This window comes from Pan paniscus, chromosome 6, assembly GCF_029289425.2.
Source record: "Pan paniscus chromosome 6, NHGRI_mPanPan1-v2.0_pri, whole genome shotgun sequence".
Lineage (NCBI taxonomy): Eukaryota > Metazoa > Chordata > Mammalia > Primates > Hominidae > Pan > Pan paniscus.
Window position 1 is genome coordinate 99,840,637 of NC_073255.2, and position 26,641 is coordinate 99,867,277.

At 32.4% G+C, this 26,641-nt stretch overlaps 1 protein-coding gene across 4 annotated transcripts in view; it reads right to left on the minus strand.

The window, feature by feature from the left end:
* The window catches only part of CACNA2D1 (calcium voltage-gated channel auxiliary subunit alpha2delta 1), a 497,098-nt gene that overhangs the window by 42,105 nt on the left and 428,352 nt on the right, over window positions 1-26,641 (minus strand). For 2 of the 4 annotated variants that reach the window (XM_008976325.4, XM_008976323.4), the window contains exons 13-21: window positions 24,852-24,930; window positions 23,916-23,965; window positions 22,615-22,704; window positions 18,123-18,200; window positions 16,208-16,282; window positions 15,867-15,941; window positions 7,680-7,736; window positions 5,360-5,431; window positions 1,661-1,722 (exon numbers count right to left, since the gene is read on the minus strand). In XM_008976325.4, the coding sequence (XP_008974573.1) occupies window positions 1,661-1,722; window positions 5,360-5,431; window positions 7,680-7,736; window positions 15,867-15,941; window positions 16,208-16,282; window positions 18,123-18,200; window positions 22,615-22,704; window positions 23,916-23,965; window positions 24,852-24,930 (638 nt within the window). Of the gene's footprint in view, window positions 1-1,660; window positions 1,723-5,359; window positions 5,432-7,679; window positions 7,752-15,866; window positions 15,942-16,207; window positions 16,283-18,122; window positions 18,201-22,614; window positions 22,705-23,915; window positions 23,966-24,851; window positions 24,931-26,641 lie in introns of all 4 variants that reach the window. The other 2 variants (XM_008976324.4, XM_003822741.5) reach the window with 1 other exon arrangement.

The window sequence follows — 26,641 nt, forward strand, 5'->3', positions numbered from 1 at the left end:
GTATTACAGGTTTGGAGAGTGAAGTGATCAAGAGTCATCTACGAGAGTCCTAAAATTACAGGATTATGGATACTGCCAGCTACCACTAAGGCCCACTTGAGGTTAGAGGTCATGAATTTTAGGTGATATGTCAGCTAGTGAGCATTTTACTTCAGTCACTTTTAGCTGTATGGGTGCAGTGTGGTATGGCTAATAATTTGAATTTAACCAGGACTGGTATTTTGCCAAATTGCTGTATGCCAAATTCAACTATGATGAAAGGAGTTGGTGGTGTGCACAAGACAGTGAAAGACCCAAGGAATTTCTGCTAAATAAAGAAGGGCACAAGGACACAAAGAGGGCAAGACAGCAAAAAGGGAGAAGGGATTGATGGATTTCATGTCTTGAGTCAAGCATTACTGCAGTTGGGCTACTAGCAGGAGAGGATGGAAAGCTAAAATGTGGTAACCTGAGAGGTGGATGAAAAATTCTCATGTAAAGACTATGAAGGCATTGCAGACTTGACACTGTAAGAGCTGCAGAATATGATTTTGGAGTCAGTGACTAAGGTAGGGGAGTGACAAGATCATTAGAGGAGAGAAGGCCAAAAGTAAGAGAGCCCAGGTATTAGAAACATCATCTTTGTCAATGCTACTTAAAGTGTTTTCCATGGACCTAGCCAATTTGCAAACTGTCTATTACAAGCTCATGATAGCAAAATACAGAAATTGGGAGAAGTATTTAGAAAATTTTATAGCAATGTAACAGACTAATTTTGTCTGTGAAATATAATAGTAAAAATTTTGAGCTTATGTTTTTTCTTTTAAAGTGTATTTTATTAAATATTTTTTATTTTTCTTCACACCAGTGTGGGTATGGAATCATTTGAAAAACAGTGAACTATGTGAATGTAGGAGAGAGTGACAATGAGCCAGGAGTTGAAATCTTTATAGGAATGAGAGGGACGTGACTGTTAAGAAGGAGGAATAGCAGGTGGTGTGGTTTGGTGTCATGAGATCAAAAGATGGGAATTTTAGAAAGAAAAAAAAACAAAACAGAATGAGTAATGCCGACACACTCATATCACCCTCAGTATTCTAAAGACCTCAGAGGAAGCAGTGAGCTCAGAGGAGAGTTAGAGCAAGAAAGTGAAGGAAGTGTTGAGCAAGTGTTGAAGAATGGAGAATTACCAAGAGATTACTAGGTTTTAGGCTGTCCAGCTTTCTGAAGCCCAGCCAATGGGAGGAATCAGAATATTACAGAACTGATACTCATGGAGGTAAATTATATCAACTAAACATGTTATATCAGATACCACAATGATGAGATAAGCTTTATATTTTAGTTAGTTTTCAGCTCAAATGTACATAATGTAAACTAAACAACAACTAGAAGAGGAAGTCAGTGAAAGTGAACCCTACATATTATTATGGGTATTTGTCAACATTTCTCATGTAAAAATACAAAATATATATATTTATATCACATACGTTTTCATTTCTAAATTTTATATTACTAGAGTTTTTCCATCTTTTCCATTTTAAAAATTAGTCTATAAGTTTAGTATGTTTTCATGTTGGGAACTTTTCTAGTGAAAATCACATGAAAATTCACTTGTGAAAATGCAGACTTAATATTAATCCATTGGAATACACAATACACATAAAATATAGTTAATTACCTGTAATCTGTGCCATTAACAGGTGTCCATGTGTATGTCCTGTTTCCTTTGTCAATATATCTCTAGAAAGAAGTTTAACGTGGTTATTATCACTTTACATTTTGTATGAATATATACGAAAAGTAAAGCCGTAGAATTTACTTATAAATTTTGTAGTCATTTAATACTCATCTTTACAAAGGTATGATCTATTTTATTCTATATTTATTTATTTTCTGTGTGTGTCTAGCAAAATTTTTCACAGAAACAAATGTAAGTGCAAAATCTTTATAGTTTATGCCAAATTATTATCTTCAAAACATTGAAAACAGTATTTCCTGAAAAACAAATTTTAATAATGAAACAGGACTATGAAGTATTTAGACAAGGCTCAGATATGTCCATACTAAAGTATGTTAAGAGTAATAGGCAACATCAGGACATTAATGCAGTGTGTCTAGATCCAAATGTATGATTAGCATATGACTGTTTTTATGAAGCCACTATTATAGCATTATTATGGTATCATAAGAGGCTACTCAGTATCACTGAAGGTTAGGACAACACCTAAACCCACCAGGGAAAGAAAATACAGAGCTAAGGAAGTTCATGCATGGCTCTATCTTTTATACATTCTGTCTTCCATTAGGTATTGCGATGGCACATGTATAATTTTTTTTTTTTTTTTTTTTTTTTTTTAGACGGAGTCTCGCTCTGTCACCCAGGCTGGAGTGCAGCGGTGTGATCTCGGCTCACTGCAAGCTCCGCCTCCCGGGTTCATGCTATTCTCCTGCTTCAGCCTCCCCAGTAGCTGGGACTACAGGGGCCTGCCACCACGCCTGGCTCATTTTTTTTTTTTTTTTTTTTTTTGTATTTTTAGTAGAGACGGGGTTTCACTGTGTTAGCCAGGACCGTCTCGATCTCCTGACCTCGTGATCCACCCGCCTCGGCCTCCCAAAGTGCTAGGATTACAGGAGTGAGCCACCGCTCTCAGCCGCTGGCACATGTATAATTTTTAATTTGCTTAGTTATTTTTGAGTTTCATCATTCTCACCAAAACAGTAACATGTATTGAAGTATTTCTTGGTATCAGGCACTATGCTAAGCACCTGTCATTCTGTCACTTAGTCCAACCACTGGAGTATATACTTTTATATCCTGCAATTTATTGATGAAGAAATAAGTGTTAAAGAGGAGGTAAGGTGCTTAAGTTGGCAAAATATATAATGCCAAATTCATGTTTGTGACAACTACACAATGAATGTGTGCGTGTTTGTGTGTGAGCATGTGTGGGGTGTATGTGTGGCAGATGGAGGGGGGAACAGGGTTGTGAAGAGGGCTTTGGACTAGCAATATTCTTAAAAGAATTAGAAGAAACAATGCTTATATATTTGTTACTACTCATATAAAAAAACAGGGCAAGCAAGTGTTGGTCTGCAAGTTATAAATAAAATACAGTATCAGAAAACAGTATCAGAACAGAGAAATAAAAATGTAAGTTTTTTCAATATCAGTAGCAGAAATTATAATCTTGTTCAGTCTTCAATTTGTAATAAAATAGTCAAATGGACAATTTTAAGCATTATTACTAATTTTTTAGTCAAGAAATCTATTTTTCAACTGCTTTTGAAGTTTGAAAGTATTCTCAGATTAGCTTCTTAAAAAAGTCATTATTCAGTAAGTTTATCCTTACTAAATTCTACCATCTTTCAGTAAATTTTCTGCATGAAATAGTACAAATGAATTCTAGTTTTAGCCCAAGCATATAGTTATAAACAAAGGACTGTTGATGGAGTATGCATAATAAATACAAACTATTTTCAGATTCCAACAAACCAGATTCACTTGGGCATAAATTAAGTTGAAAAGTTCTAATTCTATTTTAAACTTATTTCAGTAGTAATACTAAAATCCATAAAAATACAGTGTCATAAGGGTTAGCATATGTGCATTAAAAATTTGATTCATATAATTTCTCATTTATTCTATACACTTATAATTTTTATAGAATAGTAAGACTCATGAAAGACATGACCATGAAAAAAAGTTTACAAATTAATTTCAGACAGATTGTAGTGAAAAATATTCAATAAATCAGGTGTAAATAGAGGTTCTGTGGGAAACATTTCCTAGGTGAGGAATTTCAAATTATTTGCAACTCATTATGCCAAACATTGTGAAATGTGCCAAACTGGAGATTCCTAGCTCATCAATATGGAAAATGGTACAAGAAAGGTTCTATAATTCCTACAACCACCACAAAAATGAACTTCAAAGTTAATAGCTAACCTACGCCTGTGGAATTCAGCTACTTTGGCTAAACCGAATAACACTATAATGTGAAGGTTACTATCACATCCTAAATATCTCTGCCAAACCCCTTACATAGACCATATAGATAGAGCTTTTGAAAGATATCACCTTAAAATTAGAATAATATGTATGCACAGTGTTGTAATTGTCTATAAAATAGTGAATAGTGATAAAAATTATAGTCATTCATAGAATAAATAATAACTTTTCTTGAAATACCAATATACATAGAAATCTGGAGTACAAGGCAATGTAGTAATTGAAAATTAGCAGTTATATCTATTTACAATAGTGTGTTCATCAGAGACATTTTAAAATTCTAAGACAGGAAAATATAGTCTTTAGGTGAATATTTGTCAAAAAAAGTAATTTGCAATAAATTGAAGGAAGAAAAATATCAGTGGGAGTTAATAGAATATTACTTTGTAATCTGAGAAAAGAATGTGCAAAAGTCTAAGCAAATAGAGTTGAAGTTTCAACAAAGACTGAAAGGTAAATATACCTCCCTTTGCGTTCTGTAATAGGGACTCATAATGATATTAAAATGAGAAAGGCCATGTGCTAATGAAGGATCATAGTCAGATCCTAGCTCACCTTCCACCTAGGGAAGGATCTGATGAGGAATTTCGGAGAAATGTAATTCATCTAAAAATGATGAGATTGTGAGGAAAAGGATATAGGTTATACATAAAAGCTTAAGTTAAATTTCCAGGTTCAAAAGCTTCTGAGACTTACATTTTTCAAATACTCAAATGTATAAATGTCTGTATGTACTCCACATCTGACTAATAGACATAATCCTCTGACTGATAATAGATATACTCCAATATGATAATAGACATAAACCAATTATTTGTGGGGGGAGTTGTGTTGTCACAGGATTTAATTTCAGATGTAAGTGCTGGGAAATTTTAAAGTGTGTAACTAGTAAAAGAAGATAAATCAAGCCAGAAACAAGTAAACAAAAAGCTAAAAATAAAAATAATATGTGGAACTCAATAATTAGAATAAAAAGACAAATCATATAAAACATATAGCTATTAAATATTAACTTCAATTTTGTAACATTGGCATAGTGTAAAACAACATGGTAAAATTATATTGTGTATTCTATTTCTCATAAAATATGTATGTAAAATATAATTTCAAGAATATACTGTTAATGTATAAAAAAACATCAAGAAACCTAAAGCAATAGTATTTTATAAAAAGAAAAAGAGAGTTAAAAATATATCTTAGTGAAAATATCCCTCCAGCTAAGAAGTGCTTTAAAAAGAAAAATTGTTTCCTAGAGATATCCCTGTTTTATAAGTAAATAGTGGATTAATAGAAAAAAAGGACAAATCACCAGTATCAATTATTCTTGATATAATTTTTATTTAAGAATAAGCTAGAATCAATTCTTACCTCATCTTGAGATTTAACCAGAGTTCTGAATGTTTTTTCTCCACTTTCCCCATCAATCATCTTATTTCGAATCTAAGAGTAAATGAAACAACTACTTTATTCCAGAAACAAAGCTGACCTGCCAAAATATGACTATTAACATGGTAGTTTTTCAAGTTTTTTACCTTATTTAGAACAAATAAAATAAAAATAGGGAGTTAGTTTTACCAGTATCTGCAGTTGTTCTCAGGGAATTTTTTTAAGTTACCATATTATAGTCATTTTACATTATTTTAAAATAATAAAACACCCTTAATGAAATATTTTCAACCTGTTGGTAGTTTTTGAAACGTAATTAATAAAATGTTCAATTATGTTATGGCTAGCCACATTGGAGTGGAAAGTAGTCATTGAGACATAGAAATGTATATGTACAGAATTACATATAACACGGAATGCTTCAAATTTCTGCCTTACACAATGAGTTTCATGTGAGAAAAAAATTTTTAAGAGGACTCTTTACACTTTTTAGTTTGTAATTCTTATATCTGGGTACCAAAAAAATCTAAATAAAGGACAGAGAAAACTATAAACACCTGTTTGGATTTAGAATAATAGAGTTGAGTCTCCTTCAGTAGAATACTCCAAATCCTTAAAAATGTGCAAGGTCGGCCAGGTGCAGTGGCTCATGCCTGTAATTCCAGCACTTTGGGAGGCCGAGGCGGGCAAATTGCCTGAGGTTGAGAGTTCGAGATCAGCCCAGCCAGAATGATGAAACCCCATTTCTACTAAAAATGCCAAAATTAGCCAGGCATGGTGGCAGGCGCCTGTATTCCCAGCTACTTGGGAAGCTGAGGCAGGAGAATGGCATGAACCCAGGAGGTGGAGGTTGCAGTGAGCTGAGATTGCGCCACTGCACTCCAGCCTGGGCGACAGAGCGAGACTCCACCTCAAAAAAAAAAAAAAAAAAAAAAAGTGCAAGATTACATTATCCACTAAATATTCCAGTCGACTGGCAATTCTCAGAAGTTTCCTCAACTTATTTTTTATAACTCAACCAGTGATTTACATGTGGCTTCGGGAAGCTGCAAATGATAAGTAAACAAACTTGGTGTGATTAAAGGAATAACTTGAATTTGAAGAACACGAATGTTTGATGTATCTAATTTAGTTCAAATATTTGGGTCTTAAAGGAAGGAGTAGATAACAGCTTCTAATGTAAGTTGAGTGTGCACTTATGAGGAGCTCAAAAATAATAAAGACTTTACCATGAACCAGGCCTTTTGCTAAGTCCTTCCTATATATTATTTCATTCAATCACTATTACTGATTGATTTAGAAGAAACTGAGGCTTGCAGAATCTAAGATCATTTTGGTCACTCACTGGAGTAAGAGTCCAGACACCAAGCTTGTCCCCATTACTTTATCCTACTTTATTATGTCAATTACTTTACAACAAACATTATTAATCACCTAAACACCCTAACACAAGGCCACTGTCTAGGGTAATTATAATAAATCATTAAATTCTATTGTTCTACAATTGAAATGCACTGTGACAAGTTATAAAAGAAACATGACGGCATTTGCAAGGAAGTTAATCCATCTGGAAAAATCCTAAAAATCTGTAATCTAGAATGCAAGAGCCAAGTTCTGCTACTTATTAGCTGAAGAACTGTAGAGAAACTATTTGACCTCTCTGTACCTCAAATGTATCATCAGTACAACAGATATTATAATTTGAAATAAAAATACCTATTTCCAAGCCTTTTGAGAATCCATGACTAACATATATCATATACTTAATGTTATTTATTATATATTTCTAATATTTTTATTATTAATATAATACTCTCATTATTATGGAAGACTCTCTCAGAGGAGGAAATATGCAATTTTGCTTTTGAAATAAAATAGATTGCCAAGTAAAATGTATTAAGGCAAACATGGCAGCTTCTACTCATGCTATTCCTTATGTGTTTGGGTGGTTGGATTCCTTCCAACTTTTTTTTCAACACTATAACAACATCCTCCATCTCTATGATTTTTACTGAAGTTTACAAGATACATTTGTATTAGAATAGTGAAAATATGTCTACCTTTAGGAAGAGAAAGAAGACTAAGGTCAAACCCAACTTAAACATTTATTCCTTTTCATATGATCTTTTGGATAGGAAAACTTAGGATCTAGAAAATTTTAATAACAAAGAACATTCATCTTTGTGTATACAGTATCAAACAGACAAGCTAACACATTGTAGCCGTTCAACAGATACTTGTAGAATGAGTGCATACCAGCATCTGACCTGAGGAATTGTTTAGTCTTACTGATTCCACTCACCTCCACTTTAATATCATTCTCTAACTCTGCATCAAGGAAATCCAATGTTACTGGCTCCTGAGATTTGGGGTTCTATACAGAAAACAATAATAATTAGGTACATGTAACATTATACAATGATGCTGTGTATAAAACAATTTAATGGGTATTTACGAAATTGTGCAAAAATTACTTACCTAGGATACAATAATTGTATAAAGGTATCTTCTTTCATATATATTTTATATATATATAGCTTATATATAAAAGCTAGAGATTGAGCTTTAAGTGCAGGAAATCTTAATTAATAACCAAGTGAAGACAGTGTCATTTTGAGTGCTGTATTTGATACTGCATTTATATTCACAAGCTCTTTGGGCACATTACTTTTGAAGAACCATTCACAACTTTCTTTTCATTAATTAGCATGGGAAAGGGGCAAAATATAGCCATTTGGATAACTTATTTGGTAATAAAACAATGGCAACATGTAAGCATACTTTTAAAATTTGTAAAAAAATAAGTGTATGAGAAAATGTTTTAAAATTATGTCTACACTTGCCAAGTAAAACATTCTATTGGACCTGTTCTTCCTTCTGAAAGTAAATAAAGAAAAGGTGCAAGTTTGCTTCATATATTTCAATCTAAGAAATTTTATATTTTAATAATTCAAATGACATCAGAATGTATAAGTTAAAATTTGTGGTTGTCATAAAGATTTTAAGATTAGCTATTATAATTAAAGTCTTACTAGGATAATAACCCCTGGGTTCTATGAATACTATTTCCTATTGCTTCTTCTTGCTGGTGTATAATAATAAAGAAAGAACACTGGGGAATAAGATAGATTCTTATTTATTCATATCATTATATAAAATGATACTGTTATTCTGGCAAATTTACCTCATATGATATTATTTTAATGTCTCAATTGCAAAATGAAGATTCATTGAACTATTTGATAAACTAAATACAGTCAATTCCTCTATAACTTCCTACGTAATGTAACATGTCATACTAAAATTTCAAAGCTTACTAGACCAATAAAATCATAATAGGTATATGTAATTTCATAATTGCAAAATTTTAGAAATTGAATTTTTAATTTTTATTAAAATATTACCTAAATCTGATAACTAGATACTGGTAACAAATGCAAACTATGCTGGATTAGTGCAAAGGTCACTCAAACTTTAATAATATAAGCCTCACAGGCTCTTTCAAAAGATGTTCAAATTATCACCATTTTAAGCACTGTTTTAGGAAGAAACTTCCCAAGGCAGTTGCAGTAAGTAAAAATGTACTAAAATTAAGCATATCTTATCAAGATGTTGAATGACATAGTATACATGGCATGTATTTACTGACAAAAATGCCTTCCTTCAAAGAGTAATTCCACCTAAAGATGAAAATTTTTGATTCCTATGGTTTTTGATAAATGAACATTCTTAAAGGCAAATTTTAAAAAATAGCCATGTCTGGCACTTCAATTGAAAAAAAAATTCACTGCTTAAGTACTCTATCACTACAATCAGAAGATTCTAGAATACTGAAAATAAGTATTAAATTTTTCAAAGGTGAAAATGCTGACCAGTATTGGTAAGATACTGATGACATCTTACTGCCTGAAAAGGAAATACTCATTTGAAATGTAGCATATTTTAAAAGAATAAAATAAAAGCCAATGTTGAAAATTCTTCTAATTTCTTTGTTTAAAAAATGAAACCTAGAAAACCCCTAACAAAAGGATGCTCTAAAGTTTACAACATTATTCAGAATTGCTCCATTTAATGTCCCATGAAATAAATTGTCTTCACACAAACACCATCATATCAGCATTAAAATTTTAACAAACTCACTGCAAAACAAAGTCAAAATAATGAAAATAATAAAAAGTAAACAGAAATAAGAGTATTTATCTTACATGCAATGGATAATGCATAGCATGACCAGACCCAAACAGCATGCATGGAGGAGGCATTATCAGGAAGAATTGGCAATATGAAGATCATGTCCCAATCCAGCATACAAAGACACAGAGAAGAAAATGAAATCATAAAAGAAAAATCTCAATGCATAAGTTGTACTTTTAATATAGCAATCTAGCTGACCATTTTTTAAAAGATTCACCACGGGCATGGTGACTACAAAATTCAAAAGCATAATCTTTCAATAAGAAAGCACCAAGAGAGGCTGAAGTACTGGAATATAGTCTCTGCACACCCATTGTTTTTGTCTGATATTAAAATACCTAGTATTTCTCATTTGCAAAATTTGGTTATCAATGGAAATAAATACCACACCATTTGTGGAAACGAAAGAATGAAATGTTAACAAATTTTAAATTGAAATAATTACTAGATAGTATTACAAATGCTACTTAGTTCAAAAATAGCCTTCAAATTGAGGAGTCTTGTGTGGTTGCTAGTTTGCCATTTAGAGTTTTCTTAGAATGAAAACAAAAATAAAACAGACCATTTTCAGGTTGTTTATTTTTTAATTATATTGTTAAGAGTTACATGCAATATTTGAGGCTGCTGCAAAAACAAAAATTCACTAAAATGCACATGACTGCAAAAGTATAAGATAATACATAAAAAGAAACATGCAAGGACAGTAACAAAACAATTTACTATATCAAGAAAGGCATAAACATAATTTTAAACTTTATAGGAATTATAAAATATATGAAGACTTTCATATGCAACAATAGGAAATTCAGTTTGTTCTAAAATTCTAGCACTGGAAGGGAGCTAAAGTTTCTCAACTAGGGCAGTGGCTCTGCACTTTAGACCTCCATGGGGAGCTTTAAAAACTATTTAGAGGCTGGACACAGTGGCTCACACCTGTAATCCCAGCACTTTGGGAGGCCAAGGCAGGTGGATCACGAGGTCAGGAGATCAAGACCATCCTGGCCAACATAATGAAACCCCGTCTCTACTAAAAATACAAAAATTAGATGGGCATGGTGGCCAGCACCTGTAATCCCAGCTACTCGGGAGGCTGAGGCAGGAGCATCATATGAACCCAGGAGGGAGAGGTTGCAGTAAGCCAAGATTGCGCCACTGCACTCCAGCCTAGTGACAGAGTGAGATCCATCTCAGAAAATAAATAAATAAATAAACAAAACAAAACAAAAACTATGTAGAGGCCTGGTCCCATCACTGCCAAATTAAATCAGAATTTTCAGAGGATGAGGCAGGGGACTGACATATATATATTTAATTTCCTAGGTGAATATACTGTGTAGGATGGAAACTAGTGACTAGTTCAATTCTCCTGCTTTTCAGATGAAGAAAATTAAACACTACAGGATTTAGTGGAGTGCTCAAGAACACAGTGTTGGCTTTCAGAACCAAACGAGCACTCAATTCTACTAACTCACAGCTTATCCATCTCTTAATAACACATTACCTCTTCATTTTAATGTCACCAACTTATTTATTTACTCATTTTTTTTTTGAGACGGGGTCTCGCTCTGTCACCCAGCCTGGAGGCAGTGGCACAATCTTGGCTCACTGCAACCTCTGCCTACTGGGTCCAAGCGATTCTCCTGCCTCAGCTTCTTGAGTGGCTGGGACTACAGGCATGTACTACCATGCCTAACTAATTTTTCTTTCTTTTTTTTTTTTTAGTAGAGGCAGGGTTTCACTATGTTGGCCTGGCTGGTCTCAAACTCCTGACCTTGTGATCGGCCCTCCTCAGCCTCCCAAAGTGTTGGGATTATAGGCATGAGCCACCGTGGCCGGCCTTAATGTCACAAACTTTTTCAAAGAAATGGTAGGCTTACCTACACAATCTTAAATAATGTTGAACATGCTTTGAAATTCTGAAATTCTCTTGCTAAGCTATAGGAAGTATCCTTTTATGTTGATTATTAATAGTTTTACTGTGCATTTAGAAATATTGCATACATATGATAACTGAAGTTTTGTTGCCAAAAGGAAAAGCTTTCGCAATGAGTTTACCAGGTAATAAAAATTCACTGCTTATTTGCACTTTGGTACATTTTTAATTAGCTAAGGGAAATTTCTTTAACTTCTAACCCAAAATTACACTTTTTAGAAATTTTGGCTTAAAATCTGTGGCTTATGGAAACTGTCACATAGGAATTGTATTTTATTTCCACGTAGAAGTCAATTTACAAGCAAATTGTTAGGATCACATGAATTTGACATTAATTTTACAATTTTAATAACAAATTTATTTTTAGAAGCCATCTCGTTATGATTTCTCTGATTATTAACCTGATTCCATAATTGACTTTGCAATCTTTGGTTAGCCAATACACACCCTCTACCATCATTAATAACATTTTTGCTCCAGCTTATTAAGAAATGATGCTCATCTCATTTCATGCTCTGGAAGCTTAATGTCAGGAAAGGCAGCTTTAATTATAAGCTTTAAGAACAGAAGCTTAATCTCAACTTGGATTTAGCAAATTTGAAAGCACTGTTAAGGCTACCTTCATTCACAGTTACCTGGATATTGGGTCTCCTTTTTCTTAAATTAATTGTTGGTATACCTACACCAATAGGCTGAAGCAACAGAAAAATGGTAATTCATCATACTACATGTCAACATAGGTACGGGTTCTATCCTATAATCAATTTTCGTCAGATATTTCCTTGATTGCAAAAAGGTCTAAATGATAGAATTCAAAATATTTGGTAGGTATGGAGTTCACGAGTCAATAAAATAAGAATGTAAAAATATCTTCAATGAATAAAAACTGTTACATTTTAAAGAAAAATGACTATTATTTTTCTTTTTCTAGAAAAGTACATATTTGGGAAGTGGGAAAAATGGTTGTTTGTCCCAGATTACTTTTCCATTGATTTGACAAAAAAAAAAAAAAAAAAAAGAGAGAGAGAGAGAGAAATAACAATTTTCTCAAAAAATTGACCCAAATATAAACATTTTTAATGTCCATCCCTCAATTCATATGTTGAAATCCTCATCTCCAGAGATGATGGTATCCAAAGGCTTTTGGGAGGTGATTAGGTCTTGGTTGGTGGGTCCCTCATGAATGGGACTGGTGCCCTTGTAAAAGAGGCCCTAGAGAGAGACACGTCTCACCCCTTCTCCTCCATGTGAGGTTAGAGTGAGAAGATGGCTGTCTAGGGGGAGGCAAGCCCTTACAGAACACCAATCTGTCCAAGCCTTCATCTTGAACTTCCCAGTCTTCAGAACTGTGAGTTACTAAATTCTGTTTATAAGCCACCCAGTCTATAGTATTTTGTTATAGCAGCCTGAATGAACTAAGAAAATTATACGATATTAAAAAGTTTTAACGTTTCATATTTGTGCCTTTGTTTTCTGAAGTGATACCAAATGTTATATCTATGAAACTAATAGAGAATGTAACCATAACAGTGTAGATTTATTTTAAATATTAACTTCTCAAACACAGATTATGCACAATTTCCTACACAATACATATTTCTTAGAATTGAACAAAATGAGATATCTAATTAAGTAGACCTAACCTGGCTACTTCAATGACACAAAACGGAAGAAAGTTAAAATCCATTTTGGAATAAAGCAGAATACATAATTCAACATACGTCAAAATGTGGTCATGCTGGTAAAAGTACACATTGAGAAAATATGTTATAAATCCTTAAAAAATTAAATATGTGAAAAGTCCATAGCTATTTAATGATATTCTGGGGGCTTTTAAAGAACACTCATCTACAAAAAAAAAAAAAGGAATACTTGCATAACATTAGACTTTCACCTTGTTAAATAATAATGGCTGCTATAGATATAGCATTATTTTTCTTCACTTGTATTAATGAATTTCTGATAAAATAATTAAGATTTTGTTAGTATACTGTTACCATATGTTCCTTTGTATTTGTTGATTTCTAAAGCAATTATCTTATACTATATCATCCTTTTATGAGGTCTTGTATCAACCTGTATAGCGTGCTCCTTTAGCCACAAAATGGAAATCATAATATTTACTGAATTAATGATGAGAATTCATAAGCATGAATTTCAGAAATAAAGAATAAATTGATGTTCAGAATAATTTCTTTTTCATGGTGTTCTGAAATAGTATTTTTGGAAATGTCTTTCTGTTACATATTAATATTTGCTTTAATAAAATCCAAATATAAAGATATGCAAAGCTAATTTATAATATGGAAGAAAAATATCAATTGGGCTTTAATGAAGTTGCTAAAGAATTTGTTTTCTCTGTAATATTATAAATTTTAGTGAATTATTTCAAATACGAGCCAAATATAGGTTAATGTCATTCAAATAGTAGTATTTTCTACATAAATACTGGTTATTAGTAGAAGAATGTAGAAAAGGAAAAAAACTTCAAATTATTACTTCTCTTTCACTATGAAAACCGCCTAAATTGTTACAGCCCTTAGATGGTAGATTTATATATATATCATATATGCATTATCGTACTTATTCTTCTGTCTATGATATATGTTAGTTCCTTTGGGTAAGGGTTAAGGTTTATAATCATAAAAGTAGAGATCCTTCACACCCTTCATCACATTACATTTTTTTTTTTTTTTTTGAGATGCAGTTTCGCTCTTGTTGCCCAGGCTGGAGTGCAATGGCGTGGTCTCGGCTCACTGCAACCTCCGCCTCCCGGGTTCAAGAGATTCTCCCTGACTCAGCCTCCCAAATAACTGGGATTATAGGCATGTGCCACCACACCCAGCTAATTTTGTATTTTTAGTAGAGACAGGGTTTCACCATGTTGGCCAGGCTGGTCTCCAACTCCTGCCCTCAGGTGATCTGCCCGCCTGGGCCTCCCAAAGTGCTGGGATTACAGGCATGAGCCGCCACGCCCAGCCCACATTACACTTTTATTCCTTTTGAATTACTTTAGTTAGGGGAATTTAATTGAAAATACACTGGATATACAAAGCCCAAACAATAATACTTCAAAATTATAAAAAAATTTAAGATATAAAAAGTTTTCAAGCTATAGCAAAATCATAGGATGATTAGCCAAACATAAATTACTCTTTTAAGAGGAATTTAACAGGATATGCTTTTAAAGAGCTGTGGTAGTTTAATAATAATATGAAAAAGTACTTATGCAACATTTATATTAAAACAACACATTTAAGCATAACTAGGGTGATCAACAGCTACACGTGCTACAAGTAATTATGTGATGAATTTGATATGGAAATACGTTCCAAAGTCAGATAAACTAAAATAGACATTAGTTATAAAATGTAATATTATTTAATGTATTAAAATATACAATTAATATATTACATTTAATGTATTTTTGCATTCAATATCAATAGTTCTCTTATGGATTTGAACCATATTTAAATAACACAAGTTTTTGTGTGTGTATGTTCACACACTTGTGGTATATTCTAATATATGACTAACATTAACTATCCATGACTCGGGAGAAAGAAGTAGTATGCATAAGTCTGCATGGTTTAAAGGATCTTCGACATTATCTTCAAAGTGTAACAATAACTAAAAGGATGCTTCTAAAGTTACAATTATAAGACGTCTAAATAAATTTTGCTATTAATGCCCTGTGAAGCAGTTCATGAAGAGCGAAATGAGTTGTACAAGGTAATTTATGAAAATATCTTGTACCTTGAGAAAATAGGCATAAAAATTAGGATAATATGGTTCATCGATGGCATTTTATCTCTTTCAGGTTAACTTGCTGATTAATAAATACTTCCCATTTCTGAAGCCCATCACATGAATTTTACTTATACAATCTCTTACATCTGTTTACAGGCCTGTCCTAAAGTAAAAGGAAAACCATTCTGGGAGATGGAAAGCAGAGTTAATTACTAGAAGAGAAGGGCAATAGAAAATGTGGCCTGGACATAGATAAACATTACTAATATTTATCAGGTTCACACTCCTGTCTGGAGCAATATCCTTTTTATCTTACAGCCTTAAAATCAAAGTCAGAAGTGGGATGCATGAAATTGAGGCTCAGTGGGTGATAATGGCTGTCTTTGAGATAAAAATATTACTGCAGCTAAATTGGTAACAGAAAATGAAAACTGCTTTCACAGTTTCATATAGTATAATGTGTGGTCCTTGTCATCTAAGAAGAGAGACGCATTAGAGACTGTACTTTGATATTTAGTGTTATACGGTAAATTTTAAAACAACAATCCTATTAAGAACATTAATCATTAATTCTACAAAACACTAATCACTGTAAACAAATTATATACTGACCTTTGGCTGAAGATTTGGATGTAATAAAACATAACCATTAGGATCGATTGCAAAGTAATACCCATTGGGGCACAGCTGGAAAAGAAAAAAAAAATAAGCTTGGATATGCCTGAGTCACAATTAGAAATCTATATTCTTTTAAATACATAATGTATTAAATACACATTGTATAGCATGTTGAAAGATAACATGGAATCATTTTATTTTAGAGATGCTTTTAACCATTTAGTTCCTTTGCTAAGATAACTGCCCATAATTTTTGAGAATTACCTAAGTGCCAAGCTAAGTTAGTACAGAGTTCTAAACTAGAAAGGGTATCAAAAGAGCAAATTTCATCTTACTGTAAAACGTGGTGTCAATCTTTTAATATCTTCCAAAGACACATCTACTCCCATCACACCAAGAATCAGCTGGTTCTATAATAAGAGAGCAAAAATGGCATTTTATGTCAAAAATTTACGTATTTTTACACAATTATCATATGATTATCTTTTGCTTGCATTATGGTTATATTCCACATTAGTTTAAATGTATATATAGGGTGAAGCACTCTTAGTGTCAATTTACAAGGATTCTCAGCTTTGTTTCCCACAACTTTATCATCATTATCATTTAACTTAGCAAAGAAAATCTAGATAATTGAGGCTAAAATATATAAAGGATAAATAAAAGTGTTTGACACTTCTTGTACCCTTTTGTTCTAATATTTATGTTCACTGCTATTGTACGGTCAGCCCTTATAGCTGTGTGTCTATATATGTGAGTTTAGATTGACTTTATGGTTTACTATAATTAAGAAACCACAAGAATGTCCAGCTTAAGGATTATACAATATAGAATAAGAACACATTGGATTTTTGCTGCAGATAGTTCCTGTGTATGTAACTATCCTAAAAGTATGTGACCATATTGGTGATAAAATCCTCAAAACACTATTTCTAGTCACTGCTAATAACTTCTATATACCAAGCAACAGGCATCATAGTTTTAGGTACAAGTAGAGGAGGCTTGTGGCAAACTGCTATCATAATCTTCTATGGGACATAAAGATGGAAATTATTTTAAAATTTTGAGTCCAAAATTGTTGTTTCAAATGGAATTATATAAATTATAAAATAATAAGCAAAAAATTATAAAATCTAGTAATTACAAAAACATTTAAACCTTGTGTAGGTACAGATAGAGTAAGAAAGTTGTATCAACAACTATGCTCTTTTCCATGAACCAATCCTAGTCTGAGCAAAAACTTCCCAACTGAAGCAATCTCTGAGTTCACAGTGAGATCTGTGAACACGTATGAGAAAGTGAGAGTTACTCTTTTATGAGTTACAATATTTAGAACCTGCAGATAGTTAAAAATGGTAATGGGCCCCCAAAGAGAAATAACTGTTTTCTATGGCCACCTTATTAAAATAAGGAGTTCAACTGAGATATATAATAACTGATCAAACAATGCTTAAGTGCAACAGACTTCATGAAACCATAAACTGGAAATAAACATCCACTCAAATCAAGTATATCACCTACATTATAAAATCAGTTTCTAGTATTAAAAAAGTCTTAACTTCAAAATCTCCAATTCCTTCTGAATCAAGCTAAAAAATTGGAATGCAATCCTATTTAAAATCAAAAGCATTTAACAAATAATAAGTACAAGATAAATAATTTTTAGAACTTTTAAATAGGCGTTTTACTGCATTGACAAAAAACCAGTGCTATAAAAATTAAGCATTCTATGAAATTATTCTTCCTGTATCCTAAAAATAGAAAAAAAAGAGAAATATTAATTTAAATCAGATCCTTAAGTTACAAGATAATTTTTAAAAAGCTATTGTTTGAGAGTTGGGGAGGAATGATTTAATATACCAATGTACACCTGATACAAACATCGCCATGCTTTTGGTCTTTGGATTTTTCTTTCTAAACTCCATTAATATCTCAGATGGATTCTTAAAATGTGCACACAATATTACTGTCCATTTATCATATAATTACTCCCAGAGTCTGACTCTGTGTTCTCATCAGGTCATAGTTAAGTGGAGTTAAGTTGAATCTTGGCTCTAGGGCAACAGAGAGTTTGACCTGCATTTCCTTTTTCCCAGGTGGTTATCGCATAGGCAGCTGTTGCCTTTGACCTCTGGCCTCACAAGACAATTACACTGCATGTATTTTCTTATGGAAATATCTTATCCATGTTGAGCTTCAACGTCACAGTTTGTCATTTATTATTATTAATTTTATCAATTAACTTTTAACCTTTAAGTTTGTCTTATTTTCAAATTGGCCGGTTATGTTGAAGACCGGAAGAGTTCCAGTAATGACAAGTCCCAGTTCCTAAAAATAGATTCAGAGAGAAAGAGCAAATTAAAATTACAATTTAAGCTTTGTCAGAGTGCATGAACCTTTGATATCTGAGATTGCATTTTATAGTTACTTTATAAAGAGCCACAAAAACTAGTAACTCATTTTGCATATCTATTAAAATTTATTTTTGAAATATCAATGAAAATATCTTGGAAATAATTAGGACCTACGAGGCAGCTACTGAAGCATGCAACATTTAAAATAATCCTCTAAGATAACTTTAAAAATAATCAGCTTACACAAATAGTCAACAGCCTGTATGCATTTCAGTAACCCTGTGTCCTCCCCCTTTTTCATAGTAATAGTTCACCTAATATCAGGGCCTCCATAAGCAGAGTGATAATAAAATATTATTTTAAGTGATTATTTAGCTTCCCTTTTTGTAGCCTTATTCTTAATTTTTTATGCCCTAAGCCAAAGACTTCATGCTAAATGACAAATGTGCAGTTGAATAACGTAATAAATAAAAGAAACATTCTATTGATACTGCATATCTGGGATATTCTAAGTAAATATTATGCTCTTCAGAAGCAATACTACTTTTCTAAGTAGACCCCAAAATAAGTAGTACTTTTTGACAAGTAAAATTATGAAGAAAAGACAACTGCAAGCATGAAATATAAAAGTCTAGTCTGAAGAGTTTAACATAGTAGAACTAATGCCATCCTATTAATCAGCACGTAATTTAATATATTAAATGAATCCATACAGATTAGTCAAAATAAACTGATTTTCAAGTCAGAGTTTGCTTTTGTTACTGACATCTATATCCATTATAATTTTTAACCACTATTTCATGTCAAAACTACGTTTAACAAAATCACTCTTTAAAATAATTTTTATTGTTTGAAATTTTGAATTTGCTAAAATGAGAAATTATTATTAATCTTCTCACGAATAGTGATTCCAAATCCAAATCTCAAGAACTCGGAACAGAGTTCTGGAATCAGAACCGAGTTCATAAAGTTGGATTTGGAATAATTATTCACTAGAATATTAAAAATATTTATTAATATCAGGGAGCAAATGTTGTGGTATCAGGTTGTGGTTCATAATTGTGCATATAGGAGGCCCAAATTCAATGGGAATATGAATGAATTAGGGAGGAGAGACAATAATAGAGAAGCTTCCAGCAGACCAAAATACCAAATTATTTGCAGCAAATAAAACTAAGGAAACAACCATACATATTTGGGTGCATGATGATTGATATGGTTTGGCTGTGTTCCCACACAAATCTCATCTTCAGTTGTAGTTCCCATAATCCCCACGTGTTGTGGGAGAGATCCAGAGGTAATTGAACCACGGTACGGTTTCCCCCATGTTATTCTCGTGATAGTGAGTAATTTCTCACGAGATCTGATGGTTTTATAAGTGGCTTTCCCCTTCGCTCAGCACTTATTCTCTCTCCTGCTGCCCGGTGAAGAGATGCTTTCAACCATGATTTTAAGTTTCCTGAGGCCTCCCCAGCCACATGGAACTGTGAGTCAATTAAACCTTTTTTCTTTATAAAGTACTCAGTCTTGGGGATTTCTTCACAGCAGTGTGAGAACAGACTCATACAGTGATAGACACATGTTGGTGCTTATAAAGTCCTAACCAAGAACATTAGACAATGAAACATCCTTAATTATATAAATTAATGCTTCCAATGAAAACCTCCCACCTCAATAAAGTCAGGCTATAGATTAATTCGTAAAACCGGTATCTAAAAGATAATTTAGTAAGGATTTGGTGAAGTGTCTGTTAGAGCTATAATCTATATGCATGGTTTTAAAAATGCTACCATGGTTTAAGACAAGGTAGATATGGATGTAATCATTTCCTTTGCATTACTTTTGCATTTATACTGCATACCATAATTTGCTTCTAAAAATGGTAAAATGTAGCCTAAAGTGAGTTACTAGATTACTAACATATTAGATTTAAGATAATTATGAATGAACTCATTTGGGCCCAACTTGAATTTTTTTCTCATTTATTAAGCAGACCAAAAACTTGTACTCTACTCCTGAGTACTGCACATGTCTCTAGAAAATAAGAGAGAAATAAAACAAGATTTCTCTACCCTGGAATTTTAAAAATATTTTCTAGAGCCCAACTCTTGTCATATCTCTTTTTATAAAGAGCTTCACTTTGTCTCCTAATTAAAATGAACTCTCCACAATATTGTCCTAATCTCCCCTTATTACCAAAAATGACCAAGGTATCATTTTTTTGATATACTCAGTGCTTCCCCAACTTTTATGCTATACCCCATTTTTATGGTTTCACTTTTCACCACCAATTGCAAAAATCTTACACTAATATCAGCTAAAAGGTCTCCATTTTCTTAACCACAACCCACTTTGCCCCCAATATTGGCTTCATTTTGAAGTCAGAATTCTTTTTCTCATTATATCCATTATATTTGGTTTTGAAATATATTTACCTTTTCCTTTTTAATACAACTGTTTATTTTTGACCAACATATATTTTTAATCTGCTGGGTGGAGAGATTATAAACAAATAACTAGGAATATAAGAGGATCACTTTATCATCTTCATACCAGTAAAAATAATGCTATATGTGTCCAATGAATAGCAAATTCACGTGTTCCTTTTTTTTTTTTTTTTTTTACATTCAGTTTCAGCTTATAGCACAGCACATTTAGAACCAACATTTCCTCCTAATGTCATTTGTGCTATCAGTAAGAACCTTACCAGCAATGCAGACATGCTGGCTAATGAACTTCCAGTCAAAGGAAACACACCAGGGCATAATTATTGACTCCTCCTATCATACACTGTCCTGTGATGGATTTGAAAAGTGCAACATTTTGACCACAGCTTTGGATCACTATGTGACCTTAAGTAAATATGTGATGTCTAAAAGGAACACTGGACAGTAATTTTAAGCTAGGGCTTGAGGTAAGCAAGCTTCATTTTATCTTCCTTAGCATGCAAGGCTGCTGTTAATAGTGCCTATTTTTCTTCTAACTTCCTGTATATGTTTATTTTCTAAAAACCAAATGATAAGTAATTCTAAATGGACTGCATTTTGCCCTATGGGTTCATCATTACATTTGGAAAAGTATTAAGAACATATCACTGAACTCCAAGTAGGGAAAAGGGTTACTGAATCAGCATTTATTTTCAGGTCTTATTATTTTGATTCTCTCCAAATATATTATTTTAGTAAATTATTCATAAATTCTTCTCATTAAGACTAAACATAAGAATAAAGCTTAAGTGCAATGATTATTATTTATAACTTTCATGTCAGGAAAGTAAAAATTACATTTAAAAGATTTTCAACTTTGGCCCTATTGACATTTTTGGAGGTAAAATACTTTGTTGTGTGTGGTAGGCGTTTTCCTCTGCATTACAGTATTGTTTAACAGCGTGCCTGGCCTCTGTCCACTCAGGGGTGTCCAATCTTTTGGCTTCCCTGGGCCACACTGAGAGAAGATGAATTGTCTTGGGCCACACCTAAAATACACTAATACTAACAATAGTTGAGATTTTTAAAAAAGCAAAAAATAACATAATGTTTTAAGAAAGTGTACAAGTTTATGTTGGGCTGCATTCAAAGCCATCCTGGACCACAGGTTGGACAAGCTTGCTCTAGATGCCAGTAGCAACCCCTCCCCTCAAGCCATGACAATCAAAAATGTCTGCAGATTTTTTCCAAGTGAACTGTGAGGGGCAAAAAGACCCCCTTGTTGAGAACCACTGCTTTTAAATATAATGACATATCTTTACTAAAATGTCAATTGTGCAATGGACAGTTTAACATGTGTTTGTTATTTCACACCAGATTTGATCACCTCAATGACGTATTTCCATAAAAAGTATGAGGTTGAATCTAGCACAAAAGATTATATTAATACATGAAGAAGTTTGTGATGATTTCAGTATAAGGTAAAATTTTTGCCTATCTAATCGCATGTACTCCTGAGTTTTAGCAGATCCAGCTATAGCTGTGGAGGCTAGACATGCTTCTACTAGCTCCTCTACTTTAAAAATACTTTCTTCAAAATTATTGTTCTAACTCTGCAAAAATAGATTCTAATTCACAAAGACTTTCATCTTTTTTTTTACATTAACAATTAAAGAACTTATTGAAATGCCCATGTATTCAACATTCCAGGTTGGAAATTCTACATTCCCAATGAAGGGATCAAGTAGACAATAAGCTAACACTTTGCATTTGTAGTTTTCTACTACATACAAGTCTATGTTTTTATGTAAATTATATAAATTCTAGGAAAGAAGTCTGTGATAGAAGAAATTTTGGGGAGGGTTTAATGAAAAGGAAAACAGAGACATCATCAGAAAGAAGTAGAAATCATCTGTGTGCTTTTGTTATGACAGTCTTTGACTGAATAGCTCAACCTCTTACCAATGCATCCAGGTACACATTTGTCCATTGGACTTGCTTAGCTTTGTCTCCTGCTAAAACCATTGGTCTTCCCAAAACATCCAAATATTCCTGTTTATGGGGGAAAAAAAAGTTGTGGTTAAAGCTAGGAATGCTGTGTTGAAATAAAAATTACAGAGAAAAAATATTCTAGAGTTAAAAATGAATATAGAATCAAAATTATTGAGACTGAATATATATATCAGTTAATTTCTATTTTGGGTACTCCATAAGTGGTATGGCTATGTTATTTTGAATGAACAATATTTGACTTACATTATTTATACAATATATCTACCCCAGTTTTTTTCTAGTAACAATCAGAGCATTGTTTTTCTGTGTTACAGCCAGTAAGTGAAATACGTTCCCTGTGAATTGTTTCATGTTAATCTAAACTATTTAAGGCTCTGTGATTTACTGCGTGGAATTGCACAAATTTAAAATCATACAGCAGCCACATACTTTCTTTCATATCACAGATTGTTTGGCTGAAATTCAAAACTACATTTAAACACATCAAAAAATAAAGGAAATACTGTGCCAAATCTAGACATCAGACTCAAATGCAGCTGCTGTTTCATTTCAACATTCAATGTATTCAGTATTCACGTCCACAAATGCCATGTTATTTATGCTAAATTTTGACTTTATTTTGTAGATCTTCAGCTATGTTTAAAAAGGAGTAGCAATTTTCATAGTAATTTATGATTATTTAAAAAGAATAAATATTTAAATTAACTTAATTACTACATTCTACAAAAAGTTATTTAACAGGCATGTTTTCAACTGAATGATGTTAGAAAAATCATCTCCTTGTTGTAACTTTATTTTAGATCGATAAATAGATCCACAGGGGTTTTTTGGGAGGTATTTAAGTTCCAACTAGGTCCCTGTACAATTTGTCCAGCATAATTAGTGTTTAATTTTATACACAGTACCTACAATTTGAAGAAACTTTTAAAAATTATTTGCAGTAGACTCAAGTTCAAATTACATGAAATGTATTTTTAGAAAATTTGATTTTATTTATTTTCTATGATGTTTGTAACATCTGAAAATAACAATATACTCATTTTATTAACCTGAGTTTTGGGTATTTGAAAACACTTGCAATGTTAATGAAATAAAACCAATGTATCACCAAGATACTCAGTATTTTAATATAGGTGTAATATTATAGATCTTTTCATGCTTGCTAATTTTCTCCATATTGAGCATATTTAAACCAGAAAAATATCTTTTACTTGAAAAAAATAATTTAAACAAGTTTTAAATAATCATACCTGAGTATTGATTCTTATTGCACCAATGGAAGGAATTTCATAATAATAACCTGAAATATACATATATGTTTTTATGCATAAATGTTACTTTATAATAAAGGGCCACAAAATTATTTTATTTTATAAATATTTTATAAAGAGTATTTTGAAAACAATATATTTCACTTCAAAATTGAGCTAATACTGAAATATCAAAATTAAGAATGGTTAATGAATCTTCACAACAAACACACAGGCTTTGTGAAAAATTTCATTACATTTCTTAGTTACTATAAAATAGGTATTCTTCTATGAAGGAATAGGAAACATGGTATCATTAAAAATATTTTTTCATTGGATAAATTATTAAAGATGCATGACAGATAATTATTATATTTATATAAAATCTTTGCCTAAATATAACTTTCAGAAAAAATTTAGGTTCTTTTTGTTGCCATGGTATCACAGTTCATTTTTCAAATTAACATATGTTTTTCTCAGTAACATCATTCTTTCTGAGTGAAAATATGAGCTCACTGCACAATATTTGAATTATCCTGGAATGTATAAGATTTTTCAAAAACAGTAATTAAACCACTCAGAGAAAAAAATATGTATGTCATACTCTCATATTTAAGCTTTATGAAATTCAGATATTATTTCATTCCTAATTTTTCACGTAAGATTATATCTGATATATATCATTCAGTATAATTCAGTGTAATACATTATTTTATGAATGTGGAAATATAATCAGATATCAGAATTTTCATATAATGTAATGCCAATGTCAAAATTTGTATGTGTTTTCTCTATAAAAACATGTTCAGAATCTTACTCTTGTCTGATTCCTATAAAAGTTAGCTACAATTTTAGCTTATTTTAAATAAGTACACCTAATAACAACTACCAAAATAGTTTTTCTTCTAATTTATTAGAAGAAAACAGATTTGTTACCTTTGTTTTCACAGGCCATCCACTGAATAGGTCCTCTGTCATAATTGTGTTGACCAACTGAAAACGTGAATACACGTACCTGGATGAATTGAAAAATAGGTATTCATTAGGCTGAATAAAATTTAATTCAATGGCAAAATGAAACAGCTAAAATTTCTATTGAAAAGAGTGCTTTCCAGTTGAATGATATGACAAGAAAAACTGAGGCCAGTAAAGCCTTCAGAAAGAGACCAGAGGAAAATCACAAAACCTACTGTAAACACAGACTCCAGTTGCTACATTTAAATTTGTACCTGAGTGTCATGTTGCATATTCCAATCCTCAGGCAGGAGCATGACTAATGTTTCATTCACAGAAAGTACATCTTTCATGGCCAGGCACAGTGGCTCACGCTCGTAATCCCAGCACTTCGGGAGGCCGAGGCGGGCAGATCACCTGAGGTCAGGAGTTCGAGACCATCCTGGCTAACATGGTGAAACCCCGTTTGTACTAAAAATACAAAAAATTAGCCGGGCCTTATGGTGTGCACCTGTAATCCCAGCTACGCGGGAGGCTGAGGCAGAATTGCTTGAACCAGGGAGGCGGAGGTTACAGTGAGCTGAAATTGTGCCATTGCACTCCAGCTTGGGCAACAAGAGCGAAACTCCATTTCAAAAAAAGAAAAAAGAAAGAAAGAAAGAAAAAAGAAAATACATCTTTGAGGTCCAACCTCACTTCACCTGTCTCACCTGGTTATATATGTTATCTACATAGCTAGTCACTGCAAAAAAAGCTTATTTCCCTATTCCATAGGTATGTAGTAATGAAAAAGTATTCAGAAAGGTCATTGTACTTCAAAGTTGCTTAACACAATTAAACTTTGTGGTGGTTTTCACCATGGAAATATTTAGGATGCACACATATGATTATGTTGTTAGTATATTACTTATTGTCTATAAAAGTTGGCTGACACATATAAATAGATATGCTAAGCTCCTATGATTTTTAAATATAATCAAAATATTGACTGTTCCTAACATGCTATAAAGTATGCAAATATTTTAAAATCAATTGAGAGTTTTTATAATTTAAGTATTTATTGAAAGACATTGAATTTAAATAATAGTGTGAAAGTATAAAAGGTAAATTCCATGAGGTCAACCTATACTTAATAAAATTATTTTTACATATATATTGATTTTTACTAATTTAGTAATCTAAGTAAACCAATACTCTCAGCTCAACATTTTAGCTATTTCTAAAAATAGACATGCAGAAAATCACTTTTCCATGAGTTCAAATTCCAGTTTGAACTATGTTAAGAGCTTTTCCCTAATTCATGTTGACTGACTATGTGAATGGACATTTTCTAATTGTTTTGTATCTTTTAACTGTTGCACATGATTTCAGAGTACAAATCTCAAAAGAGATTTCACATCTGTTCTCTGTTCTTTCACTGGTCTTGGCCACACAGATCACATTATAACAATCCCTGCCCCCAAAACGTACATCAGGGATGTTGCTATTTCATTTGTAAGGTTTTAGGTGAGCCACTCTTACATCATCCAGGTTTGCCTTAGCTGGTTATGTAAGAGGCCACATGGTGAACACAATCCGAGCTTTAAATACTTCAAACTGTAAGAATAAATAATTGTTTCTAAGTGAATGACAGAAGTTGGTTTTTTTCTCTCTCTCAATCTTTCTCTCCAGGAATTCCCAATCAAAATGCAATGGTTTCATTTTCTTTAATTCATCAGTTAGGTCATTTTTGGGTCTGTCTATACATTTCAATGTAGGGTTACTGCTTACAG